At 37.2% G+C, this 24,158-nt stretch overlaps 1 protein-coding gene across 1 annotated transcript in view; it reads right to left on the bottom strand.

Annotated features, from left to right (window-relative positions):
- Window positions 1-24,158, bottom strand: part of rasa1a (RAS p21 protein activator (GTPase activating protein) 1a) — a 58,635-nt gene that overhangs the window by 2,665 nt on the left and 31,812 nt on the right. Inside the window, exons 3-24 of the mRNA XM_048189142.1 lie at window positions 23,740-23,875; window positions 23,479-23,549; window positions 21,374-21,491; window positions 21,234-21,265; window positions 20,481-20,533; window positions 17,905-18,055; window positions 17,511-17,589; window positions 17,299-17,422; window positions 13,656-13,812; window positions 13,093-13,180; window positions 12,736-12,816; window positions 12,234-12,391; window positions 12,072-12,148; window positions 9,553-9,725; window positions 8,813-8,972; window positions 6,243-6,385; window positions 4,266-4,381; window positions 3,869-3,955; window positions 3,709-3,776; window positions 631-719; window positions 431-508; window positions 185-319 (exon numbers count right to left, since the gene is read on the bottom strand). Of these exons, the coding sequence (XP_048045099.1) occupies window positions 185-319; window positions 431-508; window positions 631-719; window positions 3,709-3,776; window positions 3,869-3,955; window positions 4,266-4,381; window positions 6,243-6,385; window positions 8,813-8,972; window positions 9,553-9,725; window positions 12,072-12,148; window positions 12,234-12,391; window positions 12,736-12,816; window positions 13,093-13,180; window positions 13,656-13,812; window positions 17,299-17,422; window positions 17,511-17,589; window positions 17,905-18,055; window positions 20,481-20,533; window positions 21,234-21,265; window positions 21,374-21,491; window positions 23,479-23,549; window positions 23,740-23,875 (2,374 nt within the window). The remainder of the gene's footprint in view (window positions 1-184; window positions 320-430; window positions 509-630; window positions 720-3,708; window positions 3,777-3,868; window positions 3,956-4,265; window positions 4,382-6,242; window positions 6,386-8,812; window positions 8,973-9,552; window positions 9,726-12,071; window positions 12,149-12,233; window positions 12,392-12,735; window positions 12,817-13,092; window positions 13,181-13,655; window positions 13,813-17,298; window positions 17,423-17,510; window positions 17,590-17,904; window positions 18,056-20,480; window positions 20,534-21,233; window positions 21,266-21,373; window positions 21,492-23,478; window positions 23,550-23,739; window positions 23,876-24,158) is intronic.

Genomic DNA, 24,158 nt, shown 5'->3' with positions numbered 1-24,158 from the left:
TCTTATGAAATAAAATTATTTTTAGCTACTATTTGTCAAGTAGTTGTGTAATAAACACGATAACACAAAGTCAGTCTATACATTCATGTCAGGGTCATGATCACTCTGTCGGGGATAATGACCGGCTGACTGCACATTATGTCTTGTTTATTTCTTACTATCATGTATCATGAGAGAGGCATACCTGCTGTGCTCCTCTCTCGTTGCTGAGGGTGCGGAGTTCGTCAGAATGAGTTGCACAGATCTCATGCAGGGCAGCAAGGTCACGGGACAAATCAGTCCTAAAGTGCTCGGTAGATTCCGGGAGATCAGGAACATTCTGGAGAAACAGCACAGAGAGAATGTTATAGGAAAGGTACTTCACACAGAGCTCATAAACTGAGCTGCAGGCAACCCATGCTGCTTTAAAAATGGATACAGGGCAGTTTACCCCCAGCTCATCCAGAAACATGATCATCCTTTGTTTGTTGTTCTTGATGAAAGGATTCACCCCCTCCATGTAAGGCTCCTGCAACACAAACACATCACAACAAAAGTTGATATGCCACTGCTGTAACATTAGCATTCACAGACTCTTTGACGCCTATTCAGGGTAACTCATTTTCTAACACAGCGTGAAAATCAAATCACCTTAGCACCAAATTCCACCAGGTTGGCCAAGTTCTGCACAGATTTTGCTACCAGAGTGAGCGTTCGACCTGCTGTGGAGGATGGAGGGTCTGCAAAAACAAGACACAATTTTATCATTGTTAATATCATACTAAAATAGCTGTATTAGCAATGTTAATTTCATTTTTTATACTACAGTCAATTTTTTGACAAAAAAAAAAAAGACTTGCGCTGCATCCGAAATCACGTACTGAGTAGGTACTACATCTGAATTTGAACTTCGTGACCATTAAAAAAGCATGTTCTATATAGTATGAATATAGGTAGTATGAATGAAATTTGGATTCGGATTACTACTCTGTTGGCGTACTGTTTTTCACATACTATATAGTAGAGAAATATTTGATTTTTTCGACTTTTTTCGGCATGCCACATTAGTTCGGGTTAGTAATGCCGTCCAGGGGTTTTCAAAGTGTGAGTACACCCCTAAGAAAAAAAATGTCCAAATTGGGCCCATTTTCTCTCCATGTGACTCAAGGTCTCAGTATGTGAATGGGGAGCAGGTGTGTTAAATTTGGTGTTATCGCTCTCACTCTCTCATACTGGTCACTGGAAGTTCAACATGGCACCTCATGGCAAATAACTCTCTGAGGATCTGAAAAAAGGAATTGTTGCTCTACATAAAGATGGCGTAGGCTTTAAGAAGGCCAAGACCCTGAAACTGAGCTGCAGCACGGTGGCCAAGACCATACAGCGGTTTAACAGGACATGTTCCACTCAGAACAGGCCTCGCCAAGGTCGACCAAAGAAGTTGAGTGCATGTGCTAAGTGTCATATCCAGAAGTTGTGTTTGGGAAAGGGACGTATGAGTGCTCCCAGCATTGCTGCAGAGGTTGAAGGGGTCGGGGGGTCGACCTGTCAGTGCTCAGACCATACGCCGCTCACTGCATCAAATTGGTCTACATGGCTGTCGTTCCAGAAGGAAGCCTCTTCTAAAGATGATGCACAAGAAAGCCCGCAAACAGTTTGCTGAAGACAAGCAGACTAAGGACATGCATTACTGGAACTATGTCCCGTGGTCTGATGAGACCAAGATAAACTTATTTGGTTCAGATGGTGTCAAGTGTGTGTGGCGGGAACCAGGTGAGGAGTAAAAAGACAAGTGTGTCTTGCCTGCAGTCAAGCATGGTGGTGGGAGTGTCAAGCCTCGTTTACACTGTGCGGAGCGTTACGGTTTCTGAAACGCTTCAGGTGTGAGTTGACACCGCTCAGAGGACAGAACAAAACCTTGCCGGAGCCGTAACGCGCCGCACACGCGTGCAGTGTAAACAAGGCTTCATGGTCTGGGGCTGCACAAGTGCTGCCGGCACTGGGGAGCCACAGTTCATTGAGGGAACCATAAATGCCAACATGTACTGTGACATACTGAAGCAGAGCATGATCTCCTCACTTTAGAGACTGGGCCGGAGGGCAGTATTCCAACATGATAACGACCCCAAGATAACGACCCCAAGACGACCACTGCCTTGCTAAAAAAAAGCTAAGGGTAAAGGTGATGGACTGGCCAAGCATGTCTCCAGACCTAAACCTTATTGGGCATCCTCAAACGGAAGGTGGAAGAGCGCAAGGTCTCTAACATCCACCAGCTCCTTGATGTTGTCATGGAGGAGTGGAAGGGGACTCCAGTGGCAACCTGTGAAGCTCTGGTGAACTCCATGCCCAAGAGGGTTAAGGCAGTGCTGGAAAATAATGGTGGCCACAAAAAATATTGACACTTTGGGCCCAATTTGGACATTTTTTCTTAGGGGTGTACTCACTTTTGTGGCCAGCGGTTTAGTGTGTGTTGAGTTATTTTGAGGGGACAGCAAATTTACACTGTTATACAAGCTGTACACTCACTACTTTACATTGTAGCAAAGTGTCATTTCTTCAGTGTTGTCCCATGAAAAGATATAATAAAATATTTACAAAAATGTGAGGGGTGGACTCACTTCTGTGAGATACTGTATACCCACTCAAAATGGTACTGTGACCCACTTTTGATGTAAACTACCAACCAATCAAATGTGGGGTCAGTAAGATATTTGTTTTTCTATTGTTTTTGAAAGAAGTCTCTTATGATGATATATAGAAGAAAATAAAGTAAAAACAGTTATACTGTGAAATATTATTGCAAATTAAGAGATTTTTTTTTATTATTTTAATATATTTTAAATTTGAATTTATTCCTGTAAATGCAAAGCTGAATTTTCAGCATCATTACACCAGTCTTCAGTGTCACATGATCCTTCAGAAATCATTCTAATATGATTTGGTGCTTAAGAATAGATGAATAAAAAGTTAAAAAGAAAAGCATTTGAAATAATTAAATAGAAATGTAAAAATGTAATAAGTCTTTAGTGTCACTTTTATGGAATAAAAAGTATTAACTTCTTTCAAAAGCACAATAAACCTTTGAACAGTAACGTCTGAAACAAACATTCTCAAAATGTGTAAACATTCATTTATGTGAACACTTAACACTCAACATAAACAACTTCATATAACAGTATTGATCTTCAGCACAATAGAACAGCTGCACATCATGTGACATTGTTTAAATGCAGCCTGTAGGGGGCAGCCTTGAGCTCCCCATAAGGTCATGAGACAAATACTATACTTCATATTCTGAAATGAGAGGCTTATAAGTAGTATGCTCAAGTATTAGTTTCGTTTTGAAAGTTGACAGGACAATTTCAATCGACTATATTTTTCCTAGATCGTTCTTGATCTTCGAAAATCATTGCAAGCAATATGTTGCAGCATCATTTTTGTTATGATCTTACATTTTTGTTAGGAAGAATTTTAAAACCCTTTGTTAACAATTAACTTTTTGCAGGTCTATGTAAAATGTGCAATTCTTCCATTTTTATATAAAAATATGAAATAATCTGTCGACTATCACAATGGCATGTTTATGCATGTACACATTTGGACTGTTAAGTGCTCTTCTATTAGACTGAAGCTCTAACAGGTGCAGAATTAAATATCTAAGTGGGTTGTTGACCTCAATGTGTTGCAGCTGGAAATAGGAGCTTGTGATGCGAGCTGTGCACTCACCAGCGATGATGTTGAACATTCTGGGGTTGAGAATGGCAGGGCAGATGAGCCTCAGGAAGACGAAACCACTGGGGGACAGAGAGACAGAGACAAACACATTTTGGCACTTTGCAAGATGTTCCTCTGTAAACATGTGGAATGTAGCTTGACAACTTGCTACCTCACAACTCGGGTCCTCATTGTAGTGTTGGTAGGCCATTTCTGCTGCACAGACTTCTGAAGACAGCCATAAATGTACCTCAGGGTCCTTGGACAGGAAGGAAACAGACTAACTATGAATACACAGACTGTATAAACAGCATTGTACAGTAAAGAATACCGTAAAACATATCAATGTATCACTACATGGACAAGTTATTTTGACCAATAAACAGCAAATGTTTTTTTTGTTTTTTGTTTGTTTGTTTATGAAGATACATTTTTGCATCCCTACAGTATATACAGTGTTGTACTGAAACTGGATAATCAGTAGACAGTATGGTACCACATTTATAAGGTTGCACTACAAAGCAGTAATGCTTATAGGACACTGTATTGTGGTGCGCTATCATGCTTACGGGGGCAAGATCTCAGCAGCCATAAATATCTTCTCCACCAGCTCCGACAGGATGTTGAGTAAATGAGTTAGATTCAGATTAACATCCTCATTCTTCTCCAGTTTAGATGGGTTCAGCTATGGAGGGAGACCAGAAAACACTCCACATGAGGGAAAAAGGGATTCTGACTGCTAGTTCAGTTTATTCACTGTCCAACAGAAACCTGACAAAAGCCAATTTTCTCAAGGCAGGAGCTTTGGAGAGAACCCCATGTTGACGCATTTGGCTCAGACATACCAAACACAAAACATCAGGACAAGGAGAACAGAATGTTTGCAGATTGAGTGCACAGCATAAATGAGTACACCCCCTCTGAACAAATACAAAAGATGTATTTTCTTTATGATCACTAATACAATTCATGGAAATATGGCAAAACTAAAATGTATTAAACATATACATAATAAAAACTGAGAAATATATGTCATTAATAGCCATAAAATAATTAGCCATAAATTAAGGATTGCAGAAATGAGTACACCCTAGATTAAATTCAACAATTGTATAATATTCTAGTACTTAGTATGCCCTCCATAACTTTGAATATACTGATCTGACCCTTCTTGGCACAGAGTGTACAAGTTCAATGCAAATTGTCACATCTGTCCTGTTTAACTCCTGGATGATGAGCTCCTTAAATGCCCTGATCTTTAATGGGGAGTGTTGCTCAACTCGTCCCTCGGCGCTCAAGAGTGTTAAGATTGAGTGCAATACATTGTCCACAGAAGGTTTTTCACCTTGGGAGAATGCATATCCTCATTGTCATGCTGAAAAAATGCCCAACAATGCAGGGAAAGAGAAAAGGGTAACATCTTGTGTTTCAAGTTTGTGTATTAAATTACACCGTGGTGTGGGAATTCATAACAGCACTGATAAAGCACAACTCCCTCACACCTTCAGCACTCATACATCCCTATATAAGAGCTTTACTACCACTGAACTTTACTGTGGGAACCAGGCACTTCTCACTGTACTCCTCCTCTAGCAACACCATAACATTTTGGATGCTGTTAGATCCGAAATGATTGATTTGGTCTCATGAGACCAGAGTACTGATTCACAGAATCTATATTTTGTAAATATGGGCTTTGGAAATGGCTAACTGACTTTATTGTGCTTTGGCTACAGTAGGTCGTTCTAGTGAGAACAACAACCATGCATGTCATTTCTGCAGGATGCATCTTACTCTGTGAGATGAACAGTCACTCTTTTCATAGCTTTTGCTGGCTCTGAGACACTCACTTGGTATTTCTCCAGCTCTTTATCTAGCAAAAAAATCCCTCATCACTAAATGAAAACTTAAAATGAAGGCCTGATTATTTCAGTGGCCTTGTCACAAGTCCATTGTTTTTTAATTTCTGTGTTACTTTTGCTATATTTTCACACTTAAAACAATGATTTGGTAATCCTCGTGTACCACTGTCCTCTTTTGTACTAAGAAATAAGTCTCCTGACGGTTCTCTCCCAAGTGATTCCATTGTTTTCAGCATTAAGTCTGAGAATGATTCAGTGGGCTATATAACACTTTTAATTGTCAAGAAGTTACTTCTCTTTTAATGTTTTGGTTCAACATATTTACCTGTTGACCAAATATAGCCTGAAACTTACACCAGAAAATTTGTATTTCGTTTTATTTAGTAACTTTTAGGAGGGTGTCCTCATTTTTGCTACACAACATTTTATCACCTTGATAAGAAAATCTTATTTTCCTGAATAATTTTGACATGCTTCTTTGGTAATTGATTAAACAGACTTGCTGGAACATTATATCTCTAAATAACCCTAACATGTCTTCTAAGTGATTGAGTAATTGCTGACTTTCAGAAGTTCCAGAGGGAGTGTACTCATTTATGCTGTGCACTGTATGAGGCACAATGGCATATGACGTTAACAGTGGGAAATTTTTTGTCTGCTGAATGTTCTGTTTGGTTCCATTACCTCACAGGACTGCTTGCTCTCCATGATTTTCAGTATGGTGTCTTTGAGGGCATGGTGGACGAAAGGTGTGGCAGTGGCCTTCATGTACTGCTCCATCAAAGTACTGGCCAGAGTAGTGGCACGGAACAGCGTTGTGGCTTCATCTGCAAAACCCAAAACACAAAGCTACATTTAGGGACGTTCATTACAGGTGCTGGTCATATAATTAGAATATCATCAAAAAGTTCATTTTTTTATTGTAAATTATTTTTAAAAATGAAACTTTCATATATTCTACATTCCCTACATGTAAAGTAAAACATTTCAAAAGTTTTTTTTTTTTTTTTTAAATTTTGATGATTAGAGCGTACAGCTCATGAAAGTCCAAAATCCAGTATCTCAAAATATTAGAATATTTCCTAAGATCAATAAAAAAATGGATTTGCAAAACAGAAAAGGTCAAGTTCTTTAAAGTATGTTCATTTGTGCACTTAATACTTGGTCGGCAGCACATATTACAGCAAATGACTTGCTCCTAGCACAAATTACAGCATCAGTGAAGTGTGGCATGGAAATGATCAGCCTGTGGCACTGCTGAGGCACTATTAAGCCTTCAGATCATCTGTATATTGTTGGATCGACTGTTTCTCATCTTTCTCTTGAAAATATCCCATAGATTCAGGGGTCAGGCATGTTGGCTGGCCAATGAAGCACAGTAATATCATGGTCAGCAAACCACTTGGAAGTGTTTTTTGCACTGTGGGCAGGTGCTAAAGTCCTGCTGGAAAAGGAAATCAGCATTGTCCATAAAGCTTGTCAGCAGATGGAAGCATAAAGTGCTCCCAAATCTCCTGGAAGATGGCTGCATTGACTTTGCACTTGATAAAACACAATGGACCAACACCAGCAGACGTCACGGCCCCCCCAAATCATTACTGACTTCAGAAACTTCCCACTAGACTTCAAGCAGCTTGGATTCTGTGCCTCCTCCAGTCTTCCTTCAGACTCTGGGACCATGATTTCAACATGAAATGCAAAATTTACTTTTATCTGAAAAGAGGACTTTCGACCCCTGTTCACTGTCCAGTTCTTTTTCTCCCTTCTGTGACTTACTCTCTTTGTGGAGGATGTCAATGATTGTCTCCTGGACCACTGCCAAGTCAGCAGTCTTCCCCATTAGTGTGGTTTCAAAGAACAAGAGATACCCGGAATTTATATTGTAGGGATGGTCATTTAATGAAACTCAAATGTAAATATTCTAATAATTTGAGATACTGGATTTTGGACTTTCATGAGCTATACGCTCTAATCAACAAATTTATTAAAAAAAAAAAAAAAAAAAAAAAAAAAAAAACTTTTGAAATGTTTTACTTTACATGTAGGGAATCTAGAATAAATGAAAGTTTCATTTTTAAAAAAATAATTTACAATAAAAAATGAACTTTTTGACGATATTCTAATTATATGACCAGCACCTGTATATAAAAATGCCCGATTTAAAAAGTAATGTCCGAAATACTGCATCCTTTTCTATACATTGCTATTGTTTATAGCAATAAATTAACATTATATTAATTATTTAATTTATATGAAAGAGTTTAAATACTTTAAAATTCAGAGGAAAATGTGGTTGTCAAGATTTGTAAATGACTGAAAGAAGTCTTTCACCAAGGCTGCATTTGTTTGATTTATATATATTTTAAAATGTAATTAATTCCTGTTGTTTCCTTCAGAAATTATGCCAAAATGCCAAAACATTTCTTAACAGTTTTGTAGAGACTGTCATACTTTATACCAGGATTCTCTGATGAATAGAAAGTAGATTGTATTTAAAAATATGAAAAAAGCATTTATTTGAAATAGATTTTTTGTAACATTATAAATGCATTTACTGTCATTTTGATCAATTTAATGCATCCTTGCCAAGTTTAACTATTAATTTCTAGTTAAACTTGGCAAGGTGTTTGTGTTCAGCAGAAGATAGAAATTCATACAGGTTTGGAACAACTTAAGGGTGAGTTATGTACACTCAGTATTTGGATTCATCATTCTTTCTGCGATTTAATTTTTAACTATTAATCATTCAAATTAATTGTTAATTTCACATCCAAACTACACTGTCCAATCCACTCAGAATTAGAGATGTCAAGATGGATTAATTAGAAGTAAATTTTAATAATGCAGAGTCTTAGCTTATAAATTTTAACTAGCTCATGCTGTTGTTGCCTCATAACTTTCCTGCAGGTCATATCACAATCTAACATTCATGAGGCAAACTTTCACGATGTTCGAGTTTGTAAATTCATCCACATACCAAATTGAGTCAATACTAATGCTGGTTTCGTGACCCTTCTCTTAACACACTGCACATTTTCAAGAAGGTGTTTGATTTCTAAGTCTATTAAATGAACAATTGTTCATTGCTTGAAAAGAGGAACTGTTTAAAATGCACAAACAAAACTGTAAAAGCTTTGTTCTGTAGCTAAAACATGATGAACAAGCCTGAGGGAAGCTGCCCAGCCTTGATGCAGCTGTGACATCTGTTTGCTGTTGAATACTGAACTTTGAATAATACAAAGAAAGAGCCCTACCCTCCATATTAATTTCTCTGTCATTCAACGTCCTCAGTAAGGGGGCTTCAGCTCGCTCATGTCTTAAGATCCGGAGCAGGATGCTGGCCAGCAGGGTGCGGTCCTGCCCACAGACGTGAGCCAACGCATAGATCACATGATAGTCTTTCTGCAGGATGAGCTGGGGATGGACAGCGAGAGCATGTCAGCAAAAGCTGCTTTTATCAAAAAATATGTTCTAAGAATCTTTTTGCTAACATTCGCAATAAGTCCTGAAATCATTATTTCTGAATGTTCAAAACATCCAGTTTAAAAATATATATATATATATTTTTTTTCTGGGTTATGCGAACATAAAGGGAACATTCCGTTTTATAATTTTGCAAACATTATGGGAATGTTACTTTTGAATGTACTTTGAACATCCTGATTGAAGATCCAACTAAAATATTTGTTGGAATATAAATGATGTTTTTTGTGAGAATAACATTTTGAGAACATTTAATAAAGACCAGATAATTCTGAACAAACATTCTATTATTGTTACTGGAAGACTGTTTGTTCATAACTTTGAGAGATCCTTGGCAGAAAATTATCCAAAGTTCTGAGAATGTTCCCTATTGGGAACTGGGAATCTAGCAAAGATTAATTTAAAAAAAAAAGTTTAAATTGTTTTAATTCTTTTTGTTACCAGCCTGTATGGTCAACTACAAGGCCACATCCCCATCTGTGTGTAAAAAAATTACCATGTGTACACTCACTTCTTTGAATTCACTGTACTCTTCCTCAGGCATGATCTTCTCCATGGAGTATCGCACTCTTACACGGAGTGAACCTGGCTCGATTCCCTTCAGCGGCACATAGGAGCTCAGAGGAAACCACTCATCGATCATCTGGCCCCTCTGCAGCTTGCTTAGCTGGCAACGCATGAACACTGAAACAATACAGAAGGAAAACAAATTAGAAAAAAACAATATTCATGCTTTAATCTACAATGTCCCAGCAGAGGGCGCACTTGTGCAAGAAAAAAAAAAAAGAAAGGAGGGATTTAAAGAAATGTTGCAGGTCAGCAAAAATTAAGCTCTATGTATGGAGCATCTGTGACATGCTGTTGATTACCATAGATAATATCTGATGATAACTCTGAGGGGGAAAAAGTTTGAGGTCAGCAAGATTTTTTTTTTTTTTTTTTAAGAAATGAATAGTTCTATTCAGCAAGGATTTCTATTTCAAATAACTAGATTTCTTTTAAACTTTCTATTAATCAAATACAGATTAATAGAAGAAGAAGAAGACTGACACTGAAGACTGGAGTAATGATGCTGAAAATTCAGATTTGCCATCACACAAATAAATTACAATTTTAAAATATATTAAAATCAAAAACAGCCATTTTATATTGTAATAATACTTTACAATAGTACCATTTTACTGTATTTTTCATAAAATACAAACCCAATTCCAAAAAAGTTGGGACACTGTACAAATTGTGAATAAAAAAGGAATAAACTTATATTTTATTCATAATAGAATATAGATAACATATCAAATGTTGAAAGTGAGACATTTTGAAATGTCATGCCAAATATTGGCTCATTTTGGATTTCATGAGAGCTACACATTCCAAAAAAGTTGGGACAGGTAGCAGTAAGAGGCCGGAAAAGTTAAATGTACATATAAGGAACAGCTGGAGGACCAATTTGCAACTTATTAGGTCAATTGGCAACATGATTGGGTATAAAAAGAGCCTCTCAGAGTGGCAGTGTCTCTCAGAAGTCAAGATGGGCAGAGGATCACCAAATCCCCTAATGCTGCGGCAAAAAATAGTGGAGCAATATCAGAAAGGAGTTTCTCAGAGAAAAATTGCAAAGAGTTTGAAGTTATCATCATCTACAGTGCATAATATCATCCAAAGATTCAGAGAATCTGGAACAATCTCTGTGCGTAAGGGTCAAGGCCGGAAAACCATACTGGATGCCCGTGATCTTCGGGCCCTTAGACGGCACTGCATCACATACAGGAATGCTACTGTAATGGAAATCACAACATGGGCTCAGGAATACTTCCAGAAAACATTGTCGGTGAACACAATCCACTGTGCCATTCGCCGTTGCCAGCTAAAACTCTGTAGGTCAAAAAAGAAGCCATATCTAAACATGATCCAAAAGCGCAGGCGTTTTCTCTGGGCCAAGGCTCATTTAAAATGGATTGTGGCAAAGTGGAAAACTGTTCTGTGGTCAGACAAATCAAAATTTGAAGATCTTTTTGGAAAACTGGGACGCCATGTCATCCGGACTAAATAGGACAAGGACAAGTTGTCATCAGCGCTCAATTCAGAGGCCTGCATCTCTGATGGTATGGGGTTGCATGAGTGCGTGTGGCATGGGCAGCTTACACATCTGGAAAGGCACCATCAATGCTGAAAGGTATATCCAAGTTCTAGAACAACATATGCTCCCATCCAGACGTCGTCTCCTTCAGGGAAGACCTTGCATTTTCCAACATGACAATGCCAGAGCACATACTGCATCAATTACAACAACATGGCTGCATAGAAGAAGGATCTGGGTACTGAAATGGCCAGCCTGCAGTCCAGATCTTTCACCCATAGAAAACATTTGGCGCATCAGAAAGAGGAAGATGCGACAAAGAAGACCTAAGACAGTTGAGCAACTAGAAGCCTGTATTAGACAAGAATGGGACAACATTCCTATTCCTAAACTTGAGCAACTTGTCTCCTCAGTCCCCAGACTTTTGCAGACTGTTATAAAAAGAAGAGGGGATGCCACACAGTGGTAAACATGGCCTTGTCCCAACTTTTTTGAGATGTGTTGATGCCATGAAATTTAAAATCAACTTATTTTTCCCTTAAAATGATACATTTTTTCAGTTTAAACATTTGATATGTCATCTATGTTGTATTCTGAATAAAATATTGAAATTTGAAACTTCCACATCATTGCATTCTATTTTTATTCACAATTTGTACAGTGTCCCAACTTTTTTGGAATCAGGTTTGTAAATACAGCCATGGTGAACATAAGAGACCCCAAACTTTTGAACGGTACATATAGAGACTTCTACCTTTGAACCGGTTTTCATTTGCTTCAGTCAGAAAATCATTCTTATCATTTAGCTCATTTCATTTGTCTAAACGAGCATATTTTTATTCACACTTGATACTTGCTGAGTGTTAATTCTGGACCCACCATGAGGTACTATAAAAAATAAATCAAATACTATAATTGTATGGTAAAGTACAGACAATGGTACTACTCACAGATGTCACTTTCTTTACTCTTCTTGGTCTTGTTGCTTAAGCTTATTTCGAATCTGTTGATGTCGCTCGACAGGTCACTGCAAGAGAGGAATGGTAATCAGAACCTTAATCGAGCAACACTTTTAAAACCTCTAAACAAGTCGAGAGTCACAATAAACTCACTCAAAGATGAACTCTTCAGTGAACACAGGGTTCTGTCCCTCCCTAGGGTGAGTCCTCGCCACCTGCACACTGTTCAGCGAAATGTTGCAGTAGGGGTTGGTGAAGTGTTTGATGGGAAGTTTGTGGGCTTCCTCCACATATAGGACTAAACTGCTAACCTAAGGTGAGAGAATGACAAGCAAACGTTAGATTTTTCCATGCTCTGCAATGAATAAGTGATGAGATGTCAAAGGCAGATGACATGCAGAGATCTTTTTCCAAAAATACGCCTGTGGTAATGACGATGTTCTTTTTAGATTTATCCCAAATGGCTTGTCTGGGATCAGGTGCACTGAAAGAGGTTTTCATCCCCCTGCTCACCGGCATCCAGACGGTTCAGCTGTGGCCCTTTCTGACAGCACATTCAGAGCCATCTGAACACCTGAACTCATGATTAAGGGAACGGCAGCCACTGTTTCATGAAAACGGTAAGATTTCACACACAACGGCTGGTCTCTCTTACCTGACGCAAACGCTTGTTGAATGTGGTCTGTAAGGGTTTCCTAAGATTATTGCAGAACGTCTGCAGACATTTCATCCAGTCCTGTAAAACAGTTATAAGCAGTTACTTTAAATTGTAATTATATTTCCCAATATTCATGTTTTTATTGTAGTTTTGCAATTTTGAAATAAATGCAGCCTTCGAGAGCATAAGAGACATTTACATCATTTACTTACAAACTTACCAACCCCAAACTCAATGGTAGTATGTGAGTGTGTGTGAGTGTATATATATATATATATATATATATATATATATATATATATATATATATATATATATATATATATATATATATATATATATAGTGATATGTACCTGTGCCTGCTCAGGTGACTCTCCAGCAAAGTAGAAAATGTACTGCTCCTCGCTAAAGTGCTGAATCACAATCTGGAAACAGTTTGGCCTGGAGAAAAAAATAACATCAACAGAAAACATGTAACGTCTGTCTGCTATTGGCACACTGGCCCCAAACATTGCAGACACTTAAAAGATTAGTTCACCTAAAAAGGAAAATTCTGTCATTAATTTCTCACCCTCATGACGCTCCAAACTCGTAAGACTTTCATTCATCTTCGGAACACAAATTAAGCGCTCTTTTTGATGAAATCTGAGAGTTTTTGTCCCTCCATAGACAGCCACGCAACTACCACTTTGACGCTTCAAAAGGTTCACAAAGAGATCTTAAAACTAATCCATATGAATTGAGCAGTTTGGTCCAAGTCGGTTCGGTTTATGTTTGCTGATCAATGTCTGAAGATGAACAAAAGTCTTACGGGTTTGGAACAACATGAGGGTGAGTAATTAATGAGAGAATTTTCATTTTTGAGTGAACTAAACCTTTAAGCTTTACTTGTTTGACTTGTTTGTTGTTCACATACCTGCCAAACAGACTGTCGTGGACCCCGTACACAGAGCACACGCTCAGATCGATTAGTCCTTTGGGTTTGGTGGCTCGCTTCTCACTCTCAAAGTAAATGAGCTGAGCGTCATTGCCCTCCAGGATAAAGTACAAGTGCTTCCAGCGCTTGCCCTTACCTGTGGAAGTACAAGTGAAAACATGAGCAAGACTCACATCACCTTCTTGAAGGGTAAAAAAAAAAAAAAAATCAATTCAAGGGAGCCAAACCATGGGAGTACACCTGATTTATTTATGTCATAAATTTTTAAGAGACAAGCATATTAATTTTTCCACAGGGAGGCTGTATAATAAAAGATTTTAGTATGCATCAAACTAACTGAATGCTAAATACAAACAACAGCTGAATGCCAACAAGAAAACTCATCAGAATTAGAGATGGGGTATTGACACAGGTTTTATGATTCGATTCCGATTTGTATATCGATTCATTTGGATATATATCAGGTATAAATGTCTCTTTCAACTAAAAATGTAAACTCTACAGAAACCTTGTCATTTTCTTAGACATAATAATCAACAATCTAAAGTTGTATACAAACATTTAAGCTGCATGAACTCTTTAATGGTATAATTATGTTTGTTTCCACATTCTACACTGTACAACATTTAAACAGTGGCTGACATAAAAACATGATTTCATAACATTTATTTAAACATACATGAAATAATGAAGACATATTTAGCAATATGCTGCTCTCTAAAGTTATTTTATTTCAGGCTGACTTATGAGCTACAAGCTTTGAATGGCTTTCCTGAGGTAAAGGCAAAGTTATGTGATTTTACACAGCCTGTTTTATTGATGTCTTTAGCAGTTGAAACACCGACCGAGCTATTACATGAAACATGATATATTTCAGTAAGTTTTGTTCATTCATGTTTACTTCATGCTATAGCTAGGAGTAAAGAGGAAGAGATGATCAGATCACATGCTTCGCTTGAACTGATGCACTTTCGCTTGATCATAATGGCAAAGTATAGGTAAACAGATTTGGCTTGCTGTCCATAATTAAAAGTTTGCTCTTAAAGGATTAGTTCACTTTCAAATTAAAATTCCCTAATAATTGACTCAACCCCATGTCATCAAAGATATTCATGTCTTTCTTTCTTCAGTCGAAAAGAAATTAAGGTTTTTGATGAAAACATTCCAGGATTATTCTCCATATAGTGGACTTCAGCGGAGCCCAAACAGTTGAAGGTCAAAATGACAGTTTACAGTGATCCCAGATGAGAAATAAGGGTCTTATCTAGAGAAACCATCACTCATTTTCTAAAAAATAAAATAAAATATAAATATATATATTGACCTCAACAGGTCAAAGTTTGAACTAAATGGTCATATACAATATGCTAGTGCAAGTATATAACAATTAGTTCAAACTTTGACCTGTGGAGGGCAGTAATACACTTAGCAGTGTCTACACTGCCGGAATTCTAATAGAGAAGAAGAAGAAGAAGAGAGCTAGTTCAAGATGAGCATTTATTGTTAAAACATACATTATTTATTTATTTATTTATTTTTTAAATGAGTGATGGTTTCTCTAGATAAGACCTTTATTTCTCATCTGGGATCGTGTAGAATGCTTTGAAGCTGCACTGAAACTAATTTTGACCTTCAACTGTTTGGAGGCCATTGAAGTCTACTATATGGAGAAAAATCCTGGAATGTTTTCATCAAAAACCTTAATTTTTTTTTCTACTGAAGAAAGAAAGACATGAACATCTTGGATGACATGGGGGTGAGTAAATTATCAGGAAATTTTAATTTGAAAGTGAACTAATCCTTTAAATCGAGATTGAGCATTTAGATTCTCCCCCCCTTTGAGAAATATATAGAAAGATAAATGTAGGCTTAAGATGGAGAAGGGGAGAAAGAGGATGCTTGAGCGACGTCATCGCAAGATGGTAAGCTAAGACACTGCTTATATACCCCTTGGAACATGACTGACTGGATGAACAAACTCCAAAATCTGTCACGTCATACGAAAGAGCGCCAAAAATGATATTGTTTTGAATTTTGTAATAAAATTGACAGAATATAAAAGCAACACAATATAAAAGCTGAGATTTTGTTTTGTATAAAATTTTTTTTTTTAAAAATCAAAAAGCTTATTATGATTAATGGATGGCAGGCGGACTACAAATGCATTTTTTTTGGGTTCGCGCATCAACAGAAAACAGTATTAGACTAAAAGTAGGGCTGCACAATTTATCGCGATAAAATAGCATGCGATATGGCAAAGGCTGTGATTATTTAATGCACAGCTTGTCAGAGCTGTACGGCTCTGTGATCAGTAGTAAATGCTTCTCCATCTGAAAGCCAGAGGGTGCTCTTGCGCAGAAACTCCAAATATGCCCTCCCTGCAGCAGATGATGATAACACAGGATACATAACTTTGTCATATCATTGTAGCTGAATAAACAGAAGGTTGAAACACTTTGATTCATTAAACATGACTAATAAACACATGACTGCCTTATTCTGTGTAAGAAGCCACATCATCTCACAGAAGGGAGCTCAACTGTCATTATAAAGTGAGTTTGGAGTAAAACATGTTATTAAATGTTGTCTTTTGTTGGACAAGATGTTAATAAATGCTTCTCACGTCTGAAAAGATGTTTGACGCGTGTTGCTTTTTCAAATGTGCATTATAAGCGACTCAAATTCGCAGTGCTTTCAGATGGTTTAACATTTGGAGCTGTGCATAACCCCCCCCCAAAAAAAAACAGCCTTTGCGATTTCATAAATCGCACTAAGAATTGCGTTTAAGCGATAATCGTGTTCAAGTTCAATGTTTTTTTTTTGTTTTTTTTTAACGTGCGATATATCGTGCAGCCCTAACTAAAAGACTGATCTTGGGATTTAAGAATCGATATTGGTGCATCAACATTATATTTATTAAAATTGATTAAATTACATTGTCAACTCTGCCCTAATCAGAATTATGTAAAATTCATTTTAAAATGCAGAACACTGAGGTACATATATCGTATAATAACTATAATGCCTGAGCAAAAGCTTCTCATTTCTTGCAGAACACCTCATTTATGTCTTCAATTTTTAAGAGTTGAGAAATTTAATTTGTACATGGGAAGCCTTTAAAATACAACCAGGATCTGAGATATAATGATTTCAGTACACATTAAACCACCGGAATATTAAATACAAACAACAGCTGAATACTAACCAGACAAGGTGCCAGAACTAATTAAGATTCATACCCTTTAATCAGTGAGTGAACCCCACAGAGCGCCAAATCTCTTATTAAGCAAAGCCACTGTCATTGAACTGGACAGCTCTATGTGTTCAGGTAAACGCTTTGCTTTTTGTTCTGCATAGCTCACCCTGAGCTGTCTGTGAAGAGCCTTGCTGAGCATTTCCCAGTTGATCAAAGACTGTCAAGGTTTAACAAAACCACACTCATATGGGGCTTATGTGCTACAAATTACCCACATCCTCTCGTGATCAAACAAAGTCCCACTGAGAAAGATTGAGCACTGAATACAAATGTAAAGAGTGTCAAAAAGCCTTATATGTTATTAATCAGTAAAAAGTCAATGGATGCAGTTGGCTGCATAAAAAAAAAAAAAATAGCCTGCGGTACCTTTGTTGAAGAGAAGATATCCTTTCTTGACAATGTTTTTGTAGAAAGCATCTTTTGTTTTCCGTCGAATAGTGTTATAGATTTCTCTGCCGTCAACCACGTCGGAGAGAACTTGTTCTTTTTGCTAAACGGCAAAAAGGACACAGTATTATGCTTGTTATTGCGATGATCTTCAGCAATATCTAAGCTTATGGGAATGACCTTTAATTTACCTGGACTGAGACAGGATCTTTCAGAGTGTAGCCCTCCACGATCTGCTCTTTTCGATAACGTTCAATAATATCGTCAACACTGCCAGGAAGAGCATTATTTAATTAGAGACCAGCAGAATATATAAAGCTGTGTGATTTTTCATTACTGTGTGGAAAATTAAAAAGTATTACATTTTAATTAAATCAGCTCTGCGGCACTATATGCGGGACAGGGTTTAATCTCTAAAATGCTGTCAGACAGGCAGCAAAAATCCGATTTTTGGGGCATATGACTGAAATCTGTTTAGTTTATTTGTAATGTGAACAGAAATGATGTTTGCAAGTAAATTATTTTTTTCCAGATCCCACTTGATGCATTGTCAAGGCACTTTAAAGCCTTTGCCTGCAGTCCTACCTGTTATAGTACCGCCCTCCCATCATGTACTGGTTGTTGGGAGTGGGGCTAATCTTGAACCTTTGGATGTTTTCATTGGTACGAAAGAAGAGGGAGTAGTCGCCTGGTGTGTTGTCTGACGGCCTGACCAGAAAGCTGCAGACCTGGCCAACTGGGAAGCAGAGAAGTAATGTGTCAGAAGTGCTTTTGAATAGATTTAAATGGCAGTTATGAAATAATAACAGCTTCTGTTGTACTCTAACATAATAATTGATCTTTGATGAATTTGCCCCTTTTAGGTTTGCAAACAGTAAAAGTTTGTAATCTTTGCTAATGCATGTGAGACCAAATATGGCAAAATATGACAAATGATGCACATAATGCTTTATTATGATGCATATAATGCCTAATTATAATGCATGTAATGCCTTCATAAATCAAAAGTGCTTACAATTTCATGATTTAAAGGAATAGCTAGTCCAAAAGTGGAAGTTATACCATTATTTAATCTGTTCATCCAACAAATCTATTTTATGAATTCAACACGGTTTGGAACAACATGAGGGCGAGTAAATCCACTGACAGGCAGATATGTTTTTTGGCTAACAACAGATAAAAGACTGTTGTATGATAACTGAGCATTCAGAATGAAAATTTGATATTCACTTTGAGAGTAGTAATCAGTAATCAAAGCAGATATCATTCGAAAGCTTAAACACTCAAAATTGAAATTGGATGTTGCATTACCATAGAAAAGATACTTTAAATCATTAGGGGCTTTAAATCCTTTTAACGGGTGGTGTCATGTTTCATATTACGAAATTTACTGCACTATTTTATAATCAAATATTTTTTTCTTGTCAACAAAACACATATTATTGGAAAGGTCTGAGACTCAAGGTTGCATATTTGGCAACTGTTTTGAGATAGAAGTGATATGCAGGGTTCCCACACCTTGGTTAACTTCAAATTCAAGGAACTTTCAATGACCTTCCAGGTCCAATACCCTCAAATTCAAGGACTTAATGTGGGGACACATTTCAAGTGAGAGCAAGGTTACATCATGTTACCTTGTAAGATACATTGTTACAGCTTTCATGTGTCAAACACAACTATGCAAAAAAGCATTTTTTGCATTTATTTTTGGCCATATGACTGAGATCTGATATTCTATTTGTCACATTTCTGATTTGCATAAAACTGAAGAATATTCGGTACATCCTATACTGTATTCTACAATGATCTGATATTAACTTTTGCATGGATTTTACTGAAAAGAGCTTAGGCTCATGTAACCAGAAGTTTTAAGACATATGAATATGCTTTTAAGTTTTTTTTGTCTCATTAGTTTACATCTGTGAAACGTTTAAGTACCATCGCAGTAGTTTTGTGCGCGCTGAACGTCATGGCAACGTACCAACACAAAGTACCTCACGTAGGAAACACTTAACGTAATGCATAAGTGCGCATAATTAATGTAAATCAAGCAAGCTAGTATGCATAGGCCACGAAGTGTTGGCGAAAAAAACACACACGGACTGGAGAGAATAATATGGAATTTTTTTCCAGAAAACTTCTTGTACAAAGTAGGGCTGGGCGATATATCGCATGCGAATGTCATGCACATTTCGTCAGTAAAGCCGGTTCCCTAATTACCGCTTAATCGCCATCACCTGCTTTCAAATGGAGCGCCATTTAATAGACAGAACCGTAGATCACTGACAAGCTACGCAATATCGCGTTCGTTATCGAAGGTGATTCATCTGCGATAATGAACGCGATATTGCGTAGCTTGTCAGTGATCTATCAGGGAACCGGCTTTACTGACGAAATGCACGTGACAATCTCATGCGATATATCGCCCAGCCCTAGTACAAACTGTATCTATGTATGTTTATTTTCAAAAACTTTCAAGGATTTCAAGGACCCGTGGAAACCCTGGATATGGTGAGAGAAATGTATTAATTTGTGAGAGGAAAACGCACAAAAAAATTGGTATAATACCTAAACAAAATTTCACAAAATTTCTAGCAATTTTAGTCCAAATTATTTTGTAAAATATATATTTTGCTTTACAATAAACAAACATCTTCAGCTTTTTTGAAGTGCTTTTTTATGTTTACTTCAGTAAGCATCTGCTGAGTGTCTTCTTTAAAACGAAACTGGCCTTAGCTGGTCTTGTGGCACTTTGCAGACTCTGCTGTGCGCGTTCATGTGTTTTGAAGGAGGCGTGGCTTTGGAGAGCACTCTGAAGGGAGGGTGGGATCTCATCAAAGCTAGCTTGCTATTGCTAGCCTCTCTGAAATTGCCTACCCTACCTTTAAGTCTGGATGGAGCATTTTCACGTCTACGCTCAAAACGGGGGATGACGGGTTTAAACTGTTAACTTTGAGTATTAGATGATGCAAAGGTCATATAAATGTAAATATAGGGGAAACAAGCATGAACAAAAAATCTAATATAGGAAGGAACTATTCCTTTAATAATGTCAAATATGTTAGTGAAAAACAGTGAGCTAAAATAACCTGTCAGGGTTTTTTTTATTATGCTCATTACACAAACATTAATAGCCAGCGTTTTATGACACACTCATGTACCTGTCATTAGCAGGTTGTATGCCTCTTGTTTGCTGATCTTCCTGTGGTACCAGCTATGAAGATAGAAAAGGAAAAACAAAGGGAAACAGGAAATGAGACAAGTAAGCAGGGCAGAGGGAGCAGCACCCCAGGCCCTGTGACTCAGGTCTGAGTCAGTGTAGCCTAATACGGTCACAGCACAAGGGATCAACTCTGATCAGATCCACAGCCTCAGGCTCAAACGCTCACATTCATTTGCATAAGCGTAGCACTGGTCCCTGATTCTGACTGATGTTTCTTTTGCTATGGCACAATGAACTAACTAAAACTAACTGGGCAGAAGAGATGTATATGTGAAACTAAACAAAGATTGCAGCAGAGAAAATTATCGCTTCATGATTCTGAGCAATTTAGTTCGGTCAATTTGGATAGGATTAGATCAGACCAAGGGGTAAAAAGTTTGGCTAGTTAACATGGGCAGTTAACCTTTGCTGGTACATGTTGTAAATATACCATTCTGAGGGCAAAAAACATGCTTCTCCATTGACAGCCATTCAAAAGTAACCATGTATCAAAATATATATATATATATATATATATATATATATATATATATATATATATATATATATATATATATATATATATATATATATATATATATATATATATATATATATATTATAGTAGATATTTTACCAGTGCCTATGTTTGGAGGGCTTTTAAAAGTGCAACACATATATATATATATATATTGTTTAATTATGTACTTACATTTTTCCCTCATGGGGATCCTCTTCTCGTCCCTGTGAATATATTTAAATAAATCTATTACACAATGTACAAATTCACAGGAAGATCACTGAAATCTTTTGTAAGGAGATTTTGCAGGACAAAAGCTCAGAGACACTTACCACCTCCTCCACAAGATCATCCACGATAAGGCCCTGTTCTTCTGTCCGAACGTTGGTCACCCACATCCAACCATCCTCCAGTTCATTGTGAACGATAAACATGTCTCCTTTGAGAAAACTTGAGACACATAATAAAGTAGAAAATATATGGAATGAAATGACAAAATAATTTCAATAAATACTGTTTAAAATGTTTGACTATAAAGATATAAAAAGTTATTTGATCTTTTCAGATAACCTTTTTGAATGTAAAAGTAACTATAAATGCGACTGGCAAAAAACATCTGTTTCTCAGATAACGGAGTCACTGGAGAGTCCCTGTGGGAGGTTTGAAATAGCTTTTTCAAAATTACAAGGTGGCTTAAAATGCTTCAAATATTATTAAAAAAGGTTTTAAATTTAGGGTGGGAATTAGTCTGTTATAGAGGATTTTCCAGCTTTTCTTGCAATCTAATTGCTTTCCTGCACAGTAACTTTTTGTACCTTCCTGTAAGTGCCACTGAACACCACAGACGAAGATTATGCAATCCAGCTATTCAGGTGAACATCTCAGTCCAGGTCTCGGATTAGCCCAGCACTGCACATTTTGGATGTCTCCCTTATTTAACACAAATGATTTCTACCGGCAGCTCATAACTAGAGGCTCTGCCCCGCATCTGAATATGCCTGCTTCCCTTCTATACAGTATGTGAAAAGCAGCATGTGAAATGAAATGAGTGATGTCTGAATACTCAAAATAGTAGGAAAAAAATACCGGAATGACCTACTGCTTCCGACCCCACATTCTGAAGTCTGACAGACACTTTAATATTGCATAAGCTAACAGGGAATTCATCTTATGCATAAATGGTGGGTAACAGTGACACAGCTGACATTGTAGGTCACATGATAACGTCAACACTGTGGATGTAGTGTGTCTAAATTGTATTCATACTAATTTTTGGATGAAGTGGTATTACTAAGTGCTAGATTGAATGAATTTAAATCCAGAAATTGTTTGAAATAGGGTTGCACGATAAAGGTTAAACTGATAATCAATTCTTTTATTAAAAAATTATAACTTTGATTATTAATCATGATTGTTCTCATTTGAGAAATTTACTTTTACATTATATTAGAATTATTGCACTTTCATGTACGCACAAATTAAAACAATGTCAATTCATATGCAGGATTTGACCTCATCTAGTTTCTTGACTTATTGTGTTTGTCATATACATTAAGGGTGTGATCACACTTGGCAGGTTTGGTTCGATTCAAATGAACTCCGGTGGGATTTCTTTGTTAGTGCAGTTCATTTGAATAAGTGCCACCCTAACCAGTATTGCAAACTGCTTTCAATTGAAAGTAGCTAAAACTGGTCGCTAAATGTCACTAGATGACATCATAATGGCAAATTCATTGATCTAAATAAATATAAATATAGATCAGTGGGCAAAATAAGAATCTAGATAAGGTTTGTCCAAAAAGTTGCTAGATTGGTCCCTAAACTTTTGAAAAAAGTCTCAAAAGGGGCGGGGAAGTCACTAAATCTAGTGACAAAATCACGCACAAAACAAGCGGACCGAGACCCCTGAAAAGGACGGACCAAAGACATCTAAGCGAACCAAAAACAGGATGTGATGTCACAAAATGCATCCCTAAAAAGGACAGAAAGCTCAAGAATGCCTGGTTTTTCTCATTATAGGAGTAACATTGCCAAATACAGTTTAGTTCAAGCGTCGGAGCCGCGTTCCCTTGCAGCAGATATTAGTTTATGTGCAACACATGCACACAGCATTGTTTTTGGATTTTTGGTAAGTTCATAAAAGTATCCTTATGTTCAGTCTTAAAACTGACACTGTGAACGCTAAGTGAAATATTACTAAAAGTATCAACTAAATTATGTTTTCTTTTTTGGGCCAATACTGCCAGAAATGCTTAATCAAAAGAAGAAATTGTGAAATCACCATTAAAATATGATTAATCATGCAGCCTTTGTTACAAATATTTAAATGGGTTTAAATTTCATTCCCGCAAACAGGCAGGACACAGTTAGGACACAGGAAACTTCAGACAGGATTGTGAAATATGAGATAGGATGACTTTTAAGAGGGTTTTTATACCTGATCTCATCAGTTTCTGGCACTTTGGTGTATGGAAGTATGGCTCTCACTCGTCGCCTGTCCTCCACTGGCTGGAGAAGGAGAAATAAGGGTTATAGCAACATCACAAGGACAATGGCACATATTACTGCTATGATGATCAGCACTGTAAGATTAACAAAATGCAAACTTGATTCTGGATCCAAAACCTTAGACATAGCAACAAATACGAGGAGCACATGAATGTGTTATCATTCATAAAGTCAGAAGTTTTGATCATACCTCTGGGGGAGCCACTGGAGATGACAGTTTTTCACCTTTCAGTAGGCAAGACACATAGCTGTAGTAACCAATGAGGTCTGACAGGGACGAGAAGCGCCGTCCACCGATGTAGTAATCTCCACACATCGCAATGATCCTGAACACGCACACAAAGAAGAAAGTGTTTTGCCTTACTTCATTAAAATTACAATGCCCGAGTGAATAAGACTGACATTTACTGTGATAAAACATTTACTTCGGTGAGTCATTCCAAATACATTCAACAGGGCCACAAAAGCACTTGCAGTGGCTGTAAAGCTCAAGTTATGCAAATGGTCATGTTTATTTAAATGTGAGAGCTTTATTTTACTGCAGCAAGACAATGCAACACTCTAGAAGCATGTGTAATGGGGAATAAGATAAATATTTTACTAAAAGAC

This window comes from Megalobrama amblycephala, linkage group LG4 (genome assembly GCF_018812025.1).
Source record: "Megalobrama amblycephala isolate DHTTF-2021 linkage group LG4, ASM1881202v1, whole genome shotgun sequence".
Lineage (NCBI taxonomy): Eukaryota > Metazoa > Chordata > Actinopteri > Cypriniformes > Xenocyprididae > Megalobrama > Megalobrama amblycephala.
Note: the sequence above shows the minus strand (reverse complement) of the source record. Positions and strands in the feature narration are given on the sequence as shown.